At 43.7% G+C, this 17,262-nt stretch overlaps 1 protein-coding gene across 1 annotated transcript in view; it reads right to left on the bottom strand.

Moving 5' to 3' along the window:
• The window catches only part of LOC112263258 (metabotropic glutamate receptor 7-like), a 359,595-nt gene that overhangs the window by 129,629 nt on the left and 212,704 nt on the right, over positions 1 to 17,262 (bottom strand). Inside the window, exon 5 of the mRNA XM_042329693.1 lies at positions 14,070 to 14,207. Within this exon, the coding sequence (XP_042185627.1) occupies positions 14,070 to 14,207 (138 nt within the window). The remainder of the gene's footprint in view (positions 1 to 14,069; positions 14,208 to 17,262) is intronic.

Raw genomic sequence — 17,262 nt, 5'->3', positions numbered from 1 at the left:
ATCCTGTGAGGACACACAATGTCCACATCAACAGTGTATATGATGGTGATTTATAGAAGGATGTGGGAGACTTGGATGAGGTTAAATGGGGTCAAATGGGGTCAAAAGCCGCAGTTCTACACCTCTCCATATTCTCCTGGAACCCAATCACCAAGCAATATGGTAACCTTTCATTTTCAGATCATACATTGTGGGGGAGGTGCTACAATAAATCAGTTGTATAGCCCTTCAAACATGGTAGAGTGGAATTGATGGTAAAATGTCAGCTGTTAAGCCCCTCAAAAATGGTATAGTGGAATTGATGTTAACATGTCAGCTATTTAGCCTCTCAAACATGATATATTGGTATTGGTCACCTACACGTGAATAGCATATGTTATTGTGGGTGTAGCGAAATGCTTGTGCTTCTATGTACATATGAGATGGGAGATGCAATATTTACAATCAATTAAAGTGAATAAGACACCGTAGAATCGTACAGAGTACAGTTTATACATTTGAGATGAGTAATACAAGAAACGGAGACATTATTAAAGTGGCTAGTGATCCAATTCTAAATGTGGCCATTGATTCCTAATCTATGTCTATAGGCAGACGCCTCTAATGTGCTAGTGATGGCTGTTTAGCAGTCTGATGGCCTTGAGATAAAAGCTGTTTAGCAGTCTGATGGCCTTGAGATAGAAGCTGTTTAGCAGTCTGATGGCCTTGAGATAGAAGCTGTTTAGCAGTCTGATTGCCTTGAGATAGAAGCTGTTTAGCAGTCTGATGGCCTTGAGATAGAAGCTGTTTAGCAGTCTGATGGCCTTGAGATAGAAGCTGTTTAGCAGTCTGAAGGCCTTGAGATAGAAGCTGTTTAGCAGTCTGATGGCCTTGAGATAGAAGCTGTTTAGCAGTCTGATGGCCTTGAGATAGAAGCTGTTTAGCAGTCTGATGGCCTTGAGATAGAAGCTGTTTAGCAGTCTGATGGCCTTGAGATAGAAGCTGTTTAGCAGTCTGATGGCCTTGAGATAGATTAGGTATTTTATCATAGAAAAATGCAAAGACCAAGAACAAATAAAAGACATTCGCGACAGCTTCCCTGAAACAATGCATTGGAAGACATTGCTTAGAACATGGTGATAGGACAATTTTGTTTTCATATACGCTGTGACAGATCAGAGATGCAGCTGTGTGATTGGTCATTGTAGAGGTTGCATTGGGAATGCAGTACCCGATTGTTTCAGTGCTGCTTGTAAAACCAGAGAAAACCAAAAACAGAGTGTTTGGGTTAGCCATAATAGATATATTACCACTGTGGGGCAGCTGGGTACAAAAGCTTATTGATGGCCTCTCTTCTTTTTCTTTTCTTCCCATGGCAGCGATAATCTTCCAGGCGGGAAATGTGAAGAGAAAAAACTATGCAGAAGACAAAACCATCCCAAATGGAAATCTATTCCCTATATAGTGCACTACATTAGATCAGAGCCCTATTCCCTATATAGTGCACTACATTAGATCAGAGCCCTATTCCCTATATAGTGCACTACATTAGATCAGAGCCCTATTCCCTATATAGTGCACTACATTAGATCAGAGCCCTATTCCCATATAGTGCACTACATTAGATCAGAGCCCTATTCCCCTACATTTCAGAGCCCTATTCCCTATATAGTGCACTACATTAGACCAGAGCCCTATTCCCTATATAGTGCACTACATTAGATCAGAGCCCTATTCCCTATATAGTGCACTACATTAGACCAGAGCCCTATTCCCTATATAGTGCACTACATTAGACCAGAGCCCTACATTAGACCAGAGCCCTATTCCCTATATAGTGCACTAGTCCTATTAGACCAGGGTCCTATTCCCTATATAGTGCACTACGACCAGAGTCCTATTCCCTACATAGTGCACTACTTTAGACCAGGATCTTATTCCCTATATAGTACACTACGACCACAGTCCTATTCCATATATAGTGCACTACGACCAGAGCCCTATTCCCTATATAGTGCACTACGACCAGAGTTCCATTCCCTATATAGTGCACTACGACCAGAGTCCCATTCCCTATATAGTGCACTACGACCAGAGTCCTATTCCCTATATAGTGCACTACGACCAGAGTCCTATTCCCTATATAGTGCACTACGACCAGATTCCTATTCCCTATATAGTGCACTACGACCAGAGTCCTATTCCCTATATAGTGCACTACGACCAGAGTCCTATAGGGAAAAAGCTGCCATTTAAGAAGCAGCCAGTAAAAGTTTGGCCTGGGTTGAGTGAACCTTTGGGGGGGCGCCACAAGGAGAGTACGGCATCGTCCTATAAATCCTAATCATCTCATTATGTCTCGTTAAAGAGAGTCACGGCGCTAGCAGCTAACGAGCCAAGCGTGTAATAACCCAACAGAGAGGTGGGGGGTTGGTACTTAATGTAGGGCAGGACATGAAAATAACAGCTCAGGTATATTAGTAATATAGGGGCTAGCCTTTCCCACCTGGTGGTCCCCTGACTGACTGTATAGTTTCCTTTCAAATCAAACGGATGACCCCAATCTCCTCTCCCTCACCGGTAACACCAGACCCCAGGTCTCTTCTCCCCCACATGCCAGGACACTATCTCCTCTCCCTCCCGATCAGCACCAGACCCCAGGTCTCTTCTCCCCCACACGCCAGGACACTATCTCCCCTCCTTCACTGGAGAAACAAGACCGCAGGTCTCTTCTCCCCCACTGATAACACCAGGACACTCCTCTCCTCTCCCGATCAGCACCAGACCCCAGGTCTCTTCTCCCCCACACGCCAGGACACTATCTCCTCTCCCTCCCGATCAGCACCAGACCCCAGGTCTCTTCTCCCCCACACGCCAGGACACTATCTCCCCTCCTTCACTGGAGAAACAAGACCGCAGGTCTCTTCTCCCCCACTGATAACACCAGGACACTCCTCTCCTCTCCCTCCCAATCAGCACCAGACCCCAGGTCTCTTCTCCCCCACACGCCAGGACACTATCTCCTCTCCCTCCCGATCAGCACCAGACCCCAGGTCTCTTCTCCCCCACACACCAGGACACTATCTCCTCTCCCTCCCGATCAGCACCAGGCCCCAGGTCTCTTCTCCCCACACGCCAGGACACTATCACCTCTCCCTCCCGATCAGCACCAGACCCCAGGTCTCTTCTCCTCCACACGCCAGGACACTATCTCCTCTCCCTCCCAATCAGCACCAGACCCCAGGTCTCTTTTCCCCCACACGCCAGGACACTATCTCCTCTCCCTCCCGATCAGCACCATACCATACTCTCCACTCTCTCCCCATATTCTCACTCCCTCCCAAACCTCCCAATAATACACCTCATCCCCTCCTGCCATCCGACCCCTATCTCCCCATATTCTCACTCCCTCCCAAACCTCCCAATAATACACCTCATCCCCTCCTGCCATCCTACCCCTATCTCCCCATATTCTCACTCCCTCCCAAACCTCCCAATAATACACCTCATCCCCTCCTGCCATCCTACCCCTATCTCCCCTCCATCACTCCTTCCCTATCAGGAACCCAGGACCTCTACTGCACTGCATTATAATGTTATCCTCAACAGCAGCATAAGCTTCCCCTAATGTCAACCAATCATGTCCCTTGATGTGCAAATTGATGTGTAAATTAGCCTAGCAGATAGTAGAAACATCTGAGCTGCACTTCCTAACCTCCTGCCAAATGTATGACCATATTAGAGATACATATTTCCCTGAAAATTACACAGACCCACAAAGAATTTTAAAACAAATGTTGATAAACTCCCATGCCTTCTGCATATTTATTGGGTGAAAGACCACCGTGTGCCATCAGCAAGATTACTTTTATACCTTTATTTAACCAGGCAAGTCAGTTAAGAACAAATTCTTATTTTCAATGACGGCCTAAGGAACAGTGGGTTAACTGCCTGTTCAGGGGCAGAAAGACAGATTTGTACCTTGTCAGCTCAGGGATTTGAACCTACAACCTTTATGTTTTTTAGTCCAATGCTCTAACCACTAGGCTACCCTGCTTGGTATGAGGTAATTGAGGTAATATGTGCAGTGAATTCAGAAAGTATTCAGACTTATTTCCATACATTTTGTTACGTTTACAGCCTTATTCTAAAATGGATTAAATAAAACAATTTCCTCATCAATCTACAAACAATAACCCATAATGAACAAGTAAAAACTAGTTTTTAGAAACTTGTGCAAATGTATTAAACATTAAAAGCAGAAATACTGTATTTACATAAATATTTAGACCCTTCGCTATGAGACTGGAAATTGCATCCTGTTTCTATTGATCATCCTTGAGATGTTTCTACAACTTAATTGGAGTCCACCTATGGTAAATGTACTTGATTGGACATGATTTGGAAAGGCACACATCTGTATATTTAAGGTCCCACAGTTGACAGTGCATGCAATAGTAAAAACCAAGCCATAAGGTTGAAGGAATTGTCTGTAGAGATGTGAGACAGGATTGTGTTGAGGCACAGATCTGGGGAAGGGGACCAAAAAATATCTGCAGTATTGAAAGTCCCGAAGAACACAGTGGTCTCCATCATTCTTAAACGGAAGAAGTTTGGAACCACCAAGATTTGTCCTAGAGCCTGCCGCCCAGCCAAACTGAGCAATTGGGGGAGAAGGGCCTTGGTCAGGAAGATGACCAAGTATCGGATGGTCACACTGACAGAGCTCCAGAGTTCCTCTGTGGACATGGGAGAACCTTCCAGAATGTCAATCACAGAAGCCACTCCTCAATAAATGGAACATGACAGGCTGCTCTCAGACCAGGAGAAACAAGATTCTCTGGACTGATGAAACCCAGAATGAAATCATGCATCACATCTGGAGGAAGCCTGGCACCATCCCTACGCAGGAGTGGCTTTGGGGCAAGTCTCTGAATGTCCTTGAGTGGCCCAGCCAGAGCCCAGACTTTAACTCTATCTAACATCTCTGGAGAGACCTGAAAATAGCTGTGCAGCGACGCTGTGCAGCGATGCTCCCCATGAAACCTGACAGAGTTTGAAAATATCTGCAGAGAATAATGGGAGAAACTCCACAAACACAGGTGTGCCAAGCTTCTGGTTGGGATATGTACAGTTTGGACACACCTAGTCATTCAAGGGTATTTGATAACATTTACTATTTTCTACACTGTACAACAATAGTGAAGACATCAAAACTATGAAATGACCCATATGGAATAATTTAGTAACCAAAAAATTGTTAAACAAATGACAATATATTTTATATTTGAGATTCTTCAAAGCAGCTACCCTTTTCCTTGATGACAGCTTTTCCCACTCTTGCTGTTCTCTCAACCAGATTCACATGGAATACTTTTCCAACAGTCTTGAAGGAGTTCCCACATAAGATGAGCACTTGTTGGCTGCTTTTCCTTCACTCTGCAGTCCAACTCATCCCAAACCATGTCAACTGGGTCGGGTTGTGGGGGATTGTGGAGCCCAGGTCATCTGATGCAGCACTACATCACTCTCAAATAGCCCTTACACAGCCTGGAGGCGTGTTTTGGGTCATTGTCCTGTTGAAAAACAAATGCTTGTCCCAATAAGTGCAAACCAGATGGGATGGCATATCGCTGCAGAATGCTGTGGTAGCGATGATGGGTATGTGTGCCTTGAATTCCAAACAAATCACTGACAGTGTCACCAGAAAAGCACCCCCACACCATCACATCTCCTCCTCCATGCTTCACGGTGGGAATCACACATGCGGGGATCATCCGTTCACCTACTTTGTGTCTCGCAAAGACACAGCAGTTGGAACCAAAAATCTCAAATTTGGACTCATCAGACTAAAGGACAGATTTCCACCAGTCTAATGTCCATTGCTCATGTTTCTTGGCCCAAGCAAGTATCTTCTTCTTATTGGTGTCCTTTAGTTGTGGTTTATTTGCAGCAATTCGACCAAGAATGCCTGATTCACGTAGTCTCCTCTAAACAGTTGATGTTGAGACTAATGAAAAACTAATGAACTCTGGGTCTTCCTTTCCTGTGGCAGAGCCAGTTTCAGCATAGCGCTTGATGGTTTTTGCACTTGAAGAACATTTTTAAAAGTTCTTGAAATTTTCCAGATTTTCTGACCTTCATGTCTTAAAATAATGATGGACTGTCATTTGTCTTTGCTTATTTGAGCTGTTCTTGCCACAATATACTTGGTATTTTACTAAATAGGGTTAACTTCTGTATACAAATGCTACTTTATCACAACACAACTGATTGGCTCAAAAGCATTAATGAGGAAAGAAATTCAACAAATGAATGTCTTCACTATTATTCTACAATGTAGAAAAGGGTAGAAAAATGAAGTAAAACCCTTGAATAAGTAGGTGTGTCCAAGCTTGTGGCTTTTCCTTCACTCTGAGGTCCAACTCATCCCAAACCATCTCAACTGGGTCAATACTTCCGGCGCCGACAGAGATGGCCGCCTCGCTTCGCGTTCCTAGGAAACTATGCAGTGTTTTGTTTTTTTACGTGTTATTTCTTACACTAGTACCCCAGGTCATCTTAGGTTTCATTACATACAGCCGAGAAGAACTACTGAATATAAGATCAGCGTCAACTCACCATCAGTACGACCGAGAATATGTTTTTCGCGATGCGGATCCTGTGTTCTGCCTTACAACCAGTGCAACGGAGTGGATTACATGCAGCGACCCAAAAAAACGACTCAGAAAAAGAGGGAAACGAAGCGGTCTTCTGGTCAGACTCCGGAGACGGGCACACCGTGCACCACTCCCTAGCATTCTTCTTGCCAATGTCCAGTCTCTTGACAACAAGGTTGATGAAATCCGAGCAAGGGTAGCATTCCAGAGGGACATCAGAGACTGTAACGTTCTCTGCTTCACGGAAACATGGCTAACTGGAGAGACGCTATCCGAAGCGGTGCAGCCAGCGGGTTTCTCCACGCATCGCGCCGACAGAAACAAACATCTTTCTGGTAAGAAGAGGGGCGGGGGCGTATGCCTTATGACTAACGTGACATGGTGTGATGAAAGAAACATACAGGAACTCAAATCCTTCTGTTCACCTGATTTAGAATTCCTCACAATCAAATGTAGACCGCATTATCTACCAAGAGAATTCTCTTCGATTATAATCACAGCCGTATATATCCGCCCCAAGCAGACACATCGATGGCTCTGTTAACTCTCTGCAAACTGGAAACGATTTATCCGGAGGCTGCATTCATTGTAGCTGGGGATTTTAACAAGGCTAATCTGAAAACAAGACTCCCTAAATTTTATCAGCATATCGATTGCGCAACCAGGGGTGGAAAGACCCTGGATCATTGTTACTCTAACTTCCGCGACGCATATAAGGCCCTGCCCCGCCCCCCTTTCGGAAAAGCTGACCACGACTCCATTTTGTTGATCCCTGCCTACAGACAGAAACTAAAACAAGAGGCTCCCACGCTGAGGTCTGTCCAACGCTGGTCCGACCAAGCTGACTCCACACTCCAAGACTGCTTCCATCACGTGGACTGGGAGATGTTTCGTATTGCGTCAGACAACAACATTGACGAATACGCTGATTCGGTGTGCGAGTTCATTAGAACGTGCGTTGAAGATGTCGTTCCCATAGCAACGATTAAAACATTCCCTAACCAGAAACCGTGGATTGATGGCAGCATTCGTGTGAAACTGAAGGCGCGAACCACTGCTTTTAATCAGGGCAAGGTGTCTGGTGACATGACTGAATACAAACAGTGCAGCTATTCCCTCCGCAAGGCTATCAAACAAGCTAAGCGCCAGTACAGAGACAAAGTAGAATCTCAATTCAACGGCTCAGACACAAGAGGCATGTGGCAGGGTCTACAGTCAATCACGGACTACAGGAAGAAACCCAGCCCAGTCACGGACCAGGATGTCTTGCTCCCAGGCAGACTAAATAACTTTTTGCCCGCTTTGAGGACAATACAGTGCCACTGACACGGCCTGCAACGAAAACATGCGGTCTCTCCTTCACTGCAGCCGAAGTGAGTAAGACATTTAAACGTGTTAACCCTCGCAAGGCTGCAGGCCCAGACGGCATCCCCAGCCGCGCCCTCAGAGCATGCGCAGACCAGCTGGCCGGTGTGTTTACGGACATATTCAATCAATCCCTATACCAGTCTGCTGTTCCCACATGCTTCAAGAGGGCCACCATTGTTCCTGTTCCCAAGAAAGCTAAGGTAACTGAGCTAAACGACTACTTTGAGAGACTAGTCAAGGACCATATCACCTCCACCCTACCTGACACCCTAGACCCACTCCAATTTGCTTACCGCCCAAATAGGTCCACAGACGATGCAATCTCAACCACACTGCACACTGCCCTAACCCATCTGGACAAGAGGAATACCTATGTGAGAATGCTGTTCATTGACTACAGCTCGGCATTCAACACCATAGTACCCTCCAAGCTCGTCATCAAGCTCTAGACCCTGGGTCTCGACCCCGCCCTGTGCAACTGCGTACTGGACTTCCTGACGGGCCACCCCCAGGTGGTGAGGGTAGGCAACAACATCTCCTCCCCGCTGATCCTCAACACTGGGGCCCCACAAGGGTGCGTTCTGAGTCCTCTCCTGTACTCCCTGTTCACCCACGACTGCGTGGCCACGCACGCCTCCAACTCAATCCTCAAGTTTGCGGACGACACAACAGTGGTAGGCTTGATTACCAACAATGACGAGACGGCCTACAGGGAGGAGGTGAGGGCCCTCGGAGTGTGGTGTCAGGAAAATAACCTCACACTCAACGTCAACAAAACTAAGGAGATGATTGTGGACTTCAGGAAACAGCAGAGGGAACACCCCCCCATCCACATCGATGGAACAGTAGTGGAGAGGGTAGCAAGTTTTAAGTTCCTCGGCATACACATCACAGACAAACTGAATTGGTCCACTCACACAGACAGCATCGTGAGGAAGGCGCAGCAGTGCCTCTTCAACCTCAGGAGGCTGAAGAAATTTGGCTTGTCACCAAAAGCACTCACAAACTTCTACAGATGCACAATCGAGAGCATCCTGGCGGGCTGTATCACCGCCTGGTATGGCAACTGCACCGCCCTCAACCGTAAGGCTCTCCAGAGGGTAGTGAGGTCTGCACAACGCATCACCGGGGGCAAACTACCTGCCCTCCAGGACACCTACACCACCCGATGCTACAGGAAGGCCATAAAGATCATCAAGGACATCAACCACCCGAGCCACTGCCTGTTCACCCCGCTGTCATCCAGAAGGCGAGGTCAGTACAGGTGCATCAAAGCTGGGACCGAGAGACTGAAAAACAGCTTCTATCTCAAGGCCATCAGACTGTTAAACAGCCACCACTAACATTGAGTGGCTACTACCAACACACTGTCAATGACACTGACTCTACTCCAGCCACTTTAATAATGGGAATTGATGGGAAATGATGTAAATATATCACTAGCCACTTTAAACAATGCTACCTTATATAATGTTACTTACCCTACATTATTCATCTCATATGCATACGTAGATACTGTACTCTATATCATCGACTGCATCCTTATGTAATACATGTATCACTAGCCACTTTAACTATGCCACTTGGTTTACATACTCATCTCATATGTATATACTGTACTCGATATCATCTACTGTATCTTGCCTATGCTGCTCTGTACCATCACTCATTCATATATCCTTATGTACATATTCTTTATCCCCTTACACTGTGTATAAGACAGTAGTTTTTTGGAATTGTTAGTTAGATTACTTGTTCGTTATTACTGCATTGTCAGAACTAGAAGCACAAGCATTTCGCTACACTCGCATTAACATCTGCTAACCATGTGTATGTGACAAATAAAATTTGATTTGATTTGATGATTTGAGGTTGGGTGATTGTGGAGCCCAGGTCATCTGATGCAGCACTGCATCACTCTCAAATAGCCCTTACACAGCCTGGAGGCGTGTTTTGGGTCATTGTCCTCTTGAAAAACAAATGCTAGTCCCATATGATTCCATATGTGTTATTGTATAGTTTTGATGTCTTCCCTATTATTCTACAATGTAGAAAAGGGTAAAAAATAAAGTAAAACCCTTGAATCAGTAGGTGTGCCCAAGCTTGTGACTTTTAATGTATTAATACTGTATCCACATTTCCCGGACTCCGAAATTGCTCATCCTAATATTTCTATATGTCTTAATACCATACTTTTACTACTTAGATTAGTGTGTATTGTTCTGTATTGTTAGATATTACTGCACTGTTGGAGCTAGGAACACAAGCATTTCACTAGACCCGCAATAGCATCTGCTAAATATGTGTATGCGACCAATCAAAATTTGATTTGATTTCATGTTTGGTAGGCAGTGAATCATACACGTGAATCAACGTGCAGTTCAGTATGCTGTGGTTATAGAAATAAATATGTTGTGCGTTAAACTTTCTCAGCATATTCAATGAACAGTATAGAGGGTTTCCATTGTTCTCATTCTTAACATCCACACCTACAACAAGAGTGCAGAGTCTTAGCTGGGTTAAGGGAGGTCATAAAGTTTTGTCATAATTTTTTTTGTCAGCCGGTGATTGTCAAGCAGCGGTCTCAGGGTAATTGACCATTTAAAATAAACACATTTAGCATCTCCAGGCATCCATGCATAGCCTAAAAGCCACGATGCAGACCTTAGGAACATCTACATCTTTAAAAAGGCTAATAAATCCATGTAATACAGCCTACACAGTCACAATAAATGTTTATTTTAGACCACAGAAGCTGAAGAATATGTAGTCTATTTCAGAAGAACATAATACTATAATAATAATAATATAATACTCTGAGCTGCTCCTGATCTGGCTATGCTATATTGCTGTGGGCTACAATAGTTAATTTAGCAGACAATATTTACTTAGAATTCCTTGTCATTGTTTTATATTATTTTATAGTATAAAGAATACAATTGAACAAAGTTGAATAAAATAGAAAGGATATTTTTGTGAAAGAGGCACATGTGGCTATTCTGTGTTGAGCTGTGAATAACAAACAAACATGCTTAATATAGAGTTATTTATGTTATTTAGAGTTATTTATGATATTTATGTTATTTAGAGTTATTTATGTTATTTATGTTTCTTTAATTTTGATACAAATGTTGGGCTATCTGTTTTGCATGATGTGACTCCAATGAAGATAACAAAAATGTTAAAAAGTATATATATATAAAAGGTGAAAAGAAAAAGAAAGCTCTGCTTTCTTTTTTTGTGCAGGCTGTACACACTTAATCAGTCTCTCATTCACAATTTGACAAGCACTTGATAATGCCTTGAATTTCCTGGCAGCATCCCCTTTGTGTGTGGCTGTAACGCACCTTGAAGAAAAGCCATGCCTATTGCGGCCAGTGGCCGTTGTGCCTTTGGGATGAATATAACTATTATAATTCCCTTCCCCCAGCTGCATGCCAAAGCTTCTCACACTCACTGGTTCTCTGTCACGTGATCAGGTCTTTGTCACAGGCTACAAGTGAAGACAGATGCATTGGGGATGCAACTGCGGGCGTCCTTATCCAATTCCAAGGTGCATATTGAAGATATTGGAAGAACTGTCCACATGCACTTTCCGTCAGCCAACAAGATGAGTAGGCCTAACGAACAGCAAAAGCACTAGCCTATGTTAATTTACTATCCCCAATAGTACAAAGGTTTACCTATTCTACTCTGTGTGAGAAATACATATTCCAAACATAGTCTGGGATAGTTGTGGGATGTGATAGATCCCAACTTAATACAACCACTTGCATCCCCCCAAAAACCCATTTTCGCAATGAGGCCGACGCAACAGATCAGAACGTTTAAGCTTCAAATGTTGATAGGCTTTTTCTTCACATTCTAAGCACAGAAATGCACACATGACAGTAGGCTATAAGCGTGAAAAAGGCCATAATGTATTATTCCAGCCCAGGCGCAATTTAGATTTTGGCCACTAGATGAGAGCAGTGTATGTGCAAAGTTTTAGACTGATCCAATGAATCATTGCATTTCGGTTCAAAATGTTGTATCAAGACTGCCCAAATGTGCCTAATTGATTTATTAATAACTTTTCGAGTTAAAAACTGTGCACTCTCCTCAAACAACGGCATGGTATTATTTCACTGTAATAGCTACTGTAAATTGGACAGTGCAGTTATATTAACAATAATTTTTAAGCTTGCTGCCAATATCAGATATGTCTATGTCCTGGGAAATATTCTTGTTACTTACAACCTCCTGCTAATCACATTAGCCTATGTTAGCTCAACCGTCCCGTGGGGGAACCCCCGATCCTGTAGATGTTTTAAATAGAGAATGGAGGATGCTTTTTCCATGGTTCATTTTTTCATGCCAAACAGGTAGGCTATACACCTGTTGTAAAGAGAAGCAATGTGTCCGGTTTGGACCCCCCTCAGTTTCGTGCAGTGGAGGAGATCTTCGTGGGCTATACTCAGCCTTGTCTCAGGATAGTAAGTTGGTGGTCTTTTGATATCCCTCTAGTGGTGTAGGGTGGGTGGAGTTATACCCTGCCTGGTTGGTCCTGTCTGAGGTATCATCGGACGGGACCACAGTGTCCCCCGACCCCTCCCATCTCAGCATCCAGTATCTATGCTGCAATAGTCTATGCACCGGGGGGATAGGATCAGTCTGTTTTATCTGGTGTAATTCCCTTGTCTTATCTGGAGTGAATTTAAGTATACTCTAATTATTTCTTCCGCCCCCTCCCCTCCCGAAGGACCTGAGCCCTACGTCCAAGCCGGAGGACTACCTGGCCTGATGACTCCTGGCTGACCTTCCATTTCCGTCCATCCTGGATGGACAATAAAGTGTTATTCTATTCTATTATATTCTATTCTCTCTCTACCGCACCTGCTGCCTCGACATCTCTGAATGCTCGGCTATGAAAAGCCAACTGACATTTACCCCTTGAGGTGTTGACCTGTTGCACCCTCTACAACTACTGTGATTATTATATGACCCTGCTGGTCAGCTATGAACGTTTGAATACCTTGAAGAACAATCTGGCCTTAATGGTCATGTACTCTTATAATCTCCACCTGGCACAGCCAGAAAAGTACTGGCCACCCCTCAGAGCCTGATTCCTCTCTACGCTTCTTTCTAGGTCCATGCATATCTAGGGAGTTATTCTCTTTTTATCACATCTGAGCATATTTTCGTGTTTTGGGAACCTATCCTAACTCATGTTCTGTTATAATCTCCACCTGGCACAGCCAGAAGAGGACTGGCCACCCCTCATAGCCTGGTTCCTCTCTAGGTTTATAATCTCCACCCGGCACAGCCAGAAGAGGACTGGCCACCCCTCATAGCCTGGTTTCTTCCTAGGTTCTGACCTTTCTAGGGAGTTTTTCCTAGCCACCGTGCTTCTACATCTGCATTGCTTGCCGTTTGGGGTTTTACGCTGGGTTTTTTCATAAATAAATTTGATTGATTGATTTAATATTAGGAACATTGCGAAATAAATAAAGTAGGCCTAGTAAGCTGATTGGATCCTCCTCTTTTTAACAGAGGCCATCATTCTGTTTTCTCACGCAATTGCATTTCCTATAGAAATTGCATAGCCTTATAGAAATGTTGTGCAACATTAGCTCATGGGCTCTAATGAACTGTTTGATTAGATTTTCGATTACATTTGCATTGATGTCCGAGTGATTAGAGGGACAATAGAGTGCTGAGTACCAGCTACTAATGACCATCAACATCCTCAGAGCTTGGAGAAGGCTAATTACTGTGACTAAATGTTCACTGTAATTTGACTGCCGTCATGACTTGTGACTGCCGGTGTGGCGGTAATAGGGTTACCCCAACAGCCCTAAGGGGGTTACTGCACATCCTTGCAGAGTGCAGAATAAAATAGTACCAAGGGGTATTCTGAGACCAGGGCCGCAGTGTGATATGGATCCTATCATTGGCCTATTACCTCATAAATAGTTCAAATGTTTACTGTAAGAAAGTATGCCCTAATAAGGCGTCAAACATCTATCATGTGCCAATATTTATGGGGTTTAAAGTACAGCCTTGTCGAGTGCCAATGGCTACCTGTGCATTTCCTGCTGGTGTCTTCCTTCTTGGAAGAGCTCATTAGTTTACAGTTGAAGTTCTCCTCCCAGTATTCTGCGAACCAGACGTTTCTCCTGTTGTTCTCCAGCGTCCGCGATGTGAAGTAGGCATCAAATCCTGGAGAGAGAAAAAAGACATATAAATCAACTCTTAAAACAAGTCGTAGGCCTCAAGAGCATCTTTAATATCTAACACTTGGCAGGGTAGCCAAGTGGTTAGAGTGTAGAGGTGGCAGGGAGCCTAGTGGTTAGATTGTGGAGGTGGCAGCGTAGCCTAGTGGTTAGAGCTGTTGGACTAGTAACTGAAAGGTTGCATGATCATATCCTGGATCTGAAAAGATACACATTTGTTGTTCTGCCCCTTATCAAAGGCAGTTAACCCACTGTTCCTAGGCCATCATTGAAAATCAAATAAAGAAATGTAATTGACTTGTTAAATAAAGGCAAAAACTGTGTAGAAAAAGTCCTGTATCACATTGTGTATTTAGACACGCTGTTTGAATTATTTGCAAAATTTAGGACATTTTACCTTCAAGCTTTATATTTGTCCAGTTCCTATTGCTCCTGTTTCCCCTGCTGAAATAGACCACTGTTGTGAAACCAGTACTTTAGGACATATTCCATTGCCTAGAGATTAACATTGTAAGTGTTAGTAATTCAAGCTGATGAGTATTTCAGGAGAAATCTCCTTCCATTTTTCCTGAGTCTGCATCCCACATGACAACTTCTGGAACAGAGAACAAATGTTTGCATCTTTTCAAATGATAGTTTGTTCTTTTTCTATTTCAGACTGCGGAGACATGTCATTCAGGGAAGGCAGAGGCCCACCAGTTTTGAGCCCCACCTGTTTCGATAAAATAATATATATACAGTTGTAGTCGGAAGTTTACATACACTTACGTTGGAGTCCTTAAAACTTGTTTTTCAACCACTCTACAAATGTCATGTTAACAAATTATAGTTTTGACAAGTCGGTTAGGACATCTACTTCGTGCATGACGCAAGTAATTTTTCCAACAATTGTTTACAGACAGATTATTTCACTTATAATTCACTGAGTCACAATTCCAGTGGGTCAGAGGTTTACATACACTAAGTTGACTGTGCCTTTAAACAGCTTGGAAAATTCCAGAAAATTATGCCATGGCTTTAGAAGCTTCTGATAGGCTAACTGACATCATTTGAATCAATTGGAGGTGTACCTGTGGATGTATTTCAAGGTCTACTTTCAAACTCAGTGGCTCTTTGCTTGACATCATGGGAAAATCTAAAGAAATCAGCAAAGACCTCAGAAGAAAATTGTAGATCTCCACAAGTCTGGTTCATCCGTGGCAGCAATTTCCAAAAGCATATGAAGGTACCACGTTCATCTGTACAAACAATAGTACTCAAGTATAAACACCATGGGACCACGCAGTAGTCATATCGCTCAGGAATGAGATGCATTCTGTCTCCTAGAGATGAACTTACTTTGGTGCAAAAAGTGCAAATCAATCCCAGAACAGCAGCAATGTACCTTGTGACGATGCTGGAGGAAACAGGTACAAAAGTATCTACATCCACAGTAAAACAAGTCCTATTTCAACAAAACCTGAAAGGCCGCTCAGCAAGGAAGAAGCCACTGCTCCGAAACCGCCATACAAAGGCCAGACTATGGTTTACAACTGCACATGGGGACAAAGATCGTACTTTTGGAGAAATGTCCTCTGGTCTGATGAAACAAAAATAGAACTGTTTGGCCATAATGACCATCATTCTGTTGGGGGAAAAAGGGGGAGGCTTGCAAGCCAAAGAACACCATCCCAACCGTGAAGCACAGGGGTGGCTGCATCATGTTGTGGGGGTGCTTTGCTGCAGGAGGGACTGGTGCACGTCACAAAATAGATGACATCATGAGGATGGAAAATGATGTGGATATATTGAAGCAACACCAAGACATCAGTCAGAAAGTTAAAGCTTTGTTGCAAATGGGACTTCCAAATGGACAATGACCCCAAGCATACTTCCAAAGTTGTGGCAAAATGGCTTAAGGATAACAAAATCAAGGTTTTGGAGTGGCCATCAGAAAGCCCTGACCTCAATCCCATAGAAAATATGTGGCCAGAACTGAAAAAGCGTGTGCGAGCAAGGAGGCTTACAAACCTGACTCAGTTACACCAGCTCTGTCAGGAGGAATGGGCCAAAATTCAACGAACGTATTGTGGGAAGCTTGTGGAAGGCTCCCCGAAATGTTTGACCCAAGATATACAATTTAAAGGCAATGCTACCAAATGCTAATTGAGTGTATGTAAACTTCTGACCCACTGGGAATGTGATGAAAGAAATAAAAGCTGAAATAAATCATTCTCTCCACTATTATTCTGACATTTCACATTCTAAAAATAAAGTGGTGTTCCTAACTGACCTAAAACAGGGAATTTGTACTAGGATTAAATGTCAGGAATTGTGAAAAACTGAGTTTAAATGTATTTGGCTATGGTGTATGTAAACTTCCGACTACATATATAGTGATTCCATTAATAAACTGACCAGCGTTCCAATATTTATTTATGTGTTATTTTACCAGGTAAGTTGACTGAGAACACGTTCTCATTTGCAGCACCGACCTGGGGAATAGTTACAGGGATTAATGAGCCAATTGTAAACTGGGGATTATTAGGTGACCATGATGGTTTGAGGGCCAGATTGTGAATTTAGCCAGGACACTGGGGTTAACATCCCTACTCTTACAATAAGTGCCATGGGATCTTTAATGACCTCAGAGACTCAGGACACGCGTTTAACGTTCCATCCGAAAGACGGCACCCTACACAGGGCAGTGTCCCCAATCACTGCCTGGGGCATCTGGATTTTTTTTTTTAGACCAGAGGAAAGAGTGCCTCCTACTGGCCCTCCAACACCACTTCCAGCAGCATCTGGTCTCCCATCCAGGGACTGACCAGGACCAACCCTGCTTAATTTCAGAAGCAAGCAAGCAGTGGTATGCAGGGTGGTATGCTGCATACCACTGACCAGTGTTCCATTATTAAACTGACCAGTGTTCCATTATTATAGTGACCAGTGTTCCATTATTAAAGTGACCAGTGTTCCATTATTAAACTGACCAGCGTTCCATTATTAAACTGACCAGTGTTCCATTATTATAGTGACCAGTGTTCCATTATTAAAGTGGC

This window comes from Oncorhynchus tshawytscha, linkage group LG02 (genome assembly GCF_018296145.1).
Source record: "Oncorhynchus tshawytscha isolate Ot180627B linkage group LG02, Otsh_v2.0, whole genome shotgun sequence".
Taxonomy (NCBI): Eukaryota; Metazoa; Chordata; class Actinopteri; order Salmoniformes; family Salmonidae; genus Oncorhynchus; species Oncorhynchus tshawytscha.
Note: the sequence above shows the minus strand (reverse complement) of the source record. Positions and strands in the feature narration are given on the sequence as shown.